Source organism: Aplysia californica, unplaced genomic scaffold, assembly GCF_000002075.1.
Source record: "Aplysia californica isolate F4 #8 unplaced genomic scaffold, AplCal3.0 scaffold00169, whole genome shotgun sequence".
Classification (NCBI taxonomy): Eukaryota; Metazoa; Mollusca; class Gastropoda; order Aplysiida; family Aplysiidae; genus Aplysia; species Aplysia californica.
The window spans coordinates 1,288,817-1,290,248 of NW_004797439.1; the positions used below are offsets into that span (position 1 = coordinate 1,288,817).

Genomic DNA, 1,432 nt, shown 5'->3' on the forward strand with positions numbered 1-1,432 from the left:
TCCCTCTCCCGCCCTCCAATCTACTCACGCATAGCCACCACGTTGAGCACAGGGGAGAAGTTGGCCGCCTCCCTCCTTCCCTCCTCCCCCGTCCCGTCCTCCCTCCCTCTCTACTCACGCATAGCCAGCACGTTGAGCACAGGGGAGAAGTCGGAAGCCTCCCTCCTTCCCTCCTCCTCCCTCCTTCCCTCCTCCTCCGTCCTTTCCCTCCTCCTCCGTCCTTTCCCTCGTCCTCCGTCCCCTCCCTTCCCTCGTCCTCCGTCCCTTCCCTCCCTCCCCCCTCCCTCTCCCTCTCCTCTCTACTCACGCATAGCCAGCACGTTGAGCACAGGGGAGAAGTTGGCCACCTCCTTCCTTCCCTCGTCCTCCGTCCCTTCCCTCCCTCTCCTCTCTACTCACGCATAGCCAGCACGTTGAGCACAGGGGAGAAGTTGGCCACCTCCTTCCTTCCCTCCTCCTCCGTCCTTTCCCTCGTCCTCCGTCCCCTCCCTTCCCTCGTCCTCCGTCCCCTCCCTCCCCCCCCCTCCCCCCCTCCCTCTCTACTCACGCATAGCCAGCACGTTCAGCACAGGGGAAAAGTTGGCCGCCTCCCGTCGCCCCTGCTGTGTGTCGGACACGGATGTGGCCACACACATGTACATGCCCTCGAAGTTCTTCAGGAAGTTGTCGAAGATGAGGTCTCCCGAGGTGCTGTCGAAGCTCATGAAGCGCACCACGGGCTGCACGAGGGACATCTCGCCCGTCGACAGGTTGCTCACGTTGTACCACTTGTACCTGCGCGCGCGTGTGTGAAGAAACATAAGACTTCTGAGCGGAAGCTAAAAATTACATTTACATTGAAACGATAACGGTCTTTTAATTTTTTTTAGTTTTCTTATTTGTCCCGTGTCCTGATTTTGGTGCCAATATTTGTAGGTTACGTAAAAATGTATTGACATGGTGGAAGTTGTTACGTTTTCTTTCTTTTTTTTAACGTATGAAGGGGAATTGTTTAGTCAAGTTCTTTAGTTTTAGCAAAAGTTTTACGGTACTTGTAACACAATACGGTCATATCATTATAAGTGCCGAAGAATAGATGTGTTACAAGAGAGTAACATACACAAAAAAAAAGATGAAGGAGAGATAAGGATGATATACGTTTGATAGGAAAGAAGGAGCAAACGACACCAGAGCACCCGTCAACCACCCACTAACTGTCTTTTAATTAGTAGTGCAGTGGACAGAGCAAGCAAGGCAGGCAGAGACAATGGAGGGAGACATTTTTTAAGGTTCATCTACCTGTGAAGTCCTCCTGAAATTGCATGGGAGGAGGAGGAGGAGGAGGATGAGGAGGAGGAGGGGGAAGAAGAGGATGAGGAGGAGGAGGGGGAAGAAGAGGATGAGGAGGAGGAAAAGGAGGATGAGGAGAAGGAGGGGAAGAAGAGGAGGAGGA

General features: G+C 53.2%; 1 protein-coding gene across 1 annotated transcript in view; it reads right to left on the minus strand.

Moving 5' to 3' along the window:
- The window catches only part of LOC101850801 (neuroglian), a gene marked incomplete at its 5' end in the record, with an annotated part of 11,938 nt that extends 11,164 nt beyond the window's left edge, over positions 1 to 774 (minus strand). The window contains 1 exon segment of the mRNA XM_005097971.3: positions 548 to 774. Within this exon segment, the coding sequence (XP_005098028.2) occupies positions 548 to 774 (227 nt within the window).
- Positions 775 to 1,432: the final 658 nt, after the last annotated feature.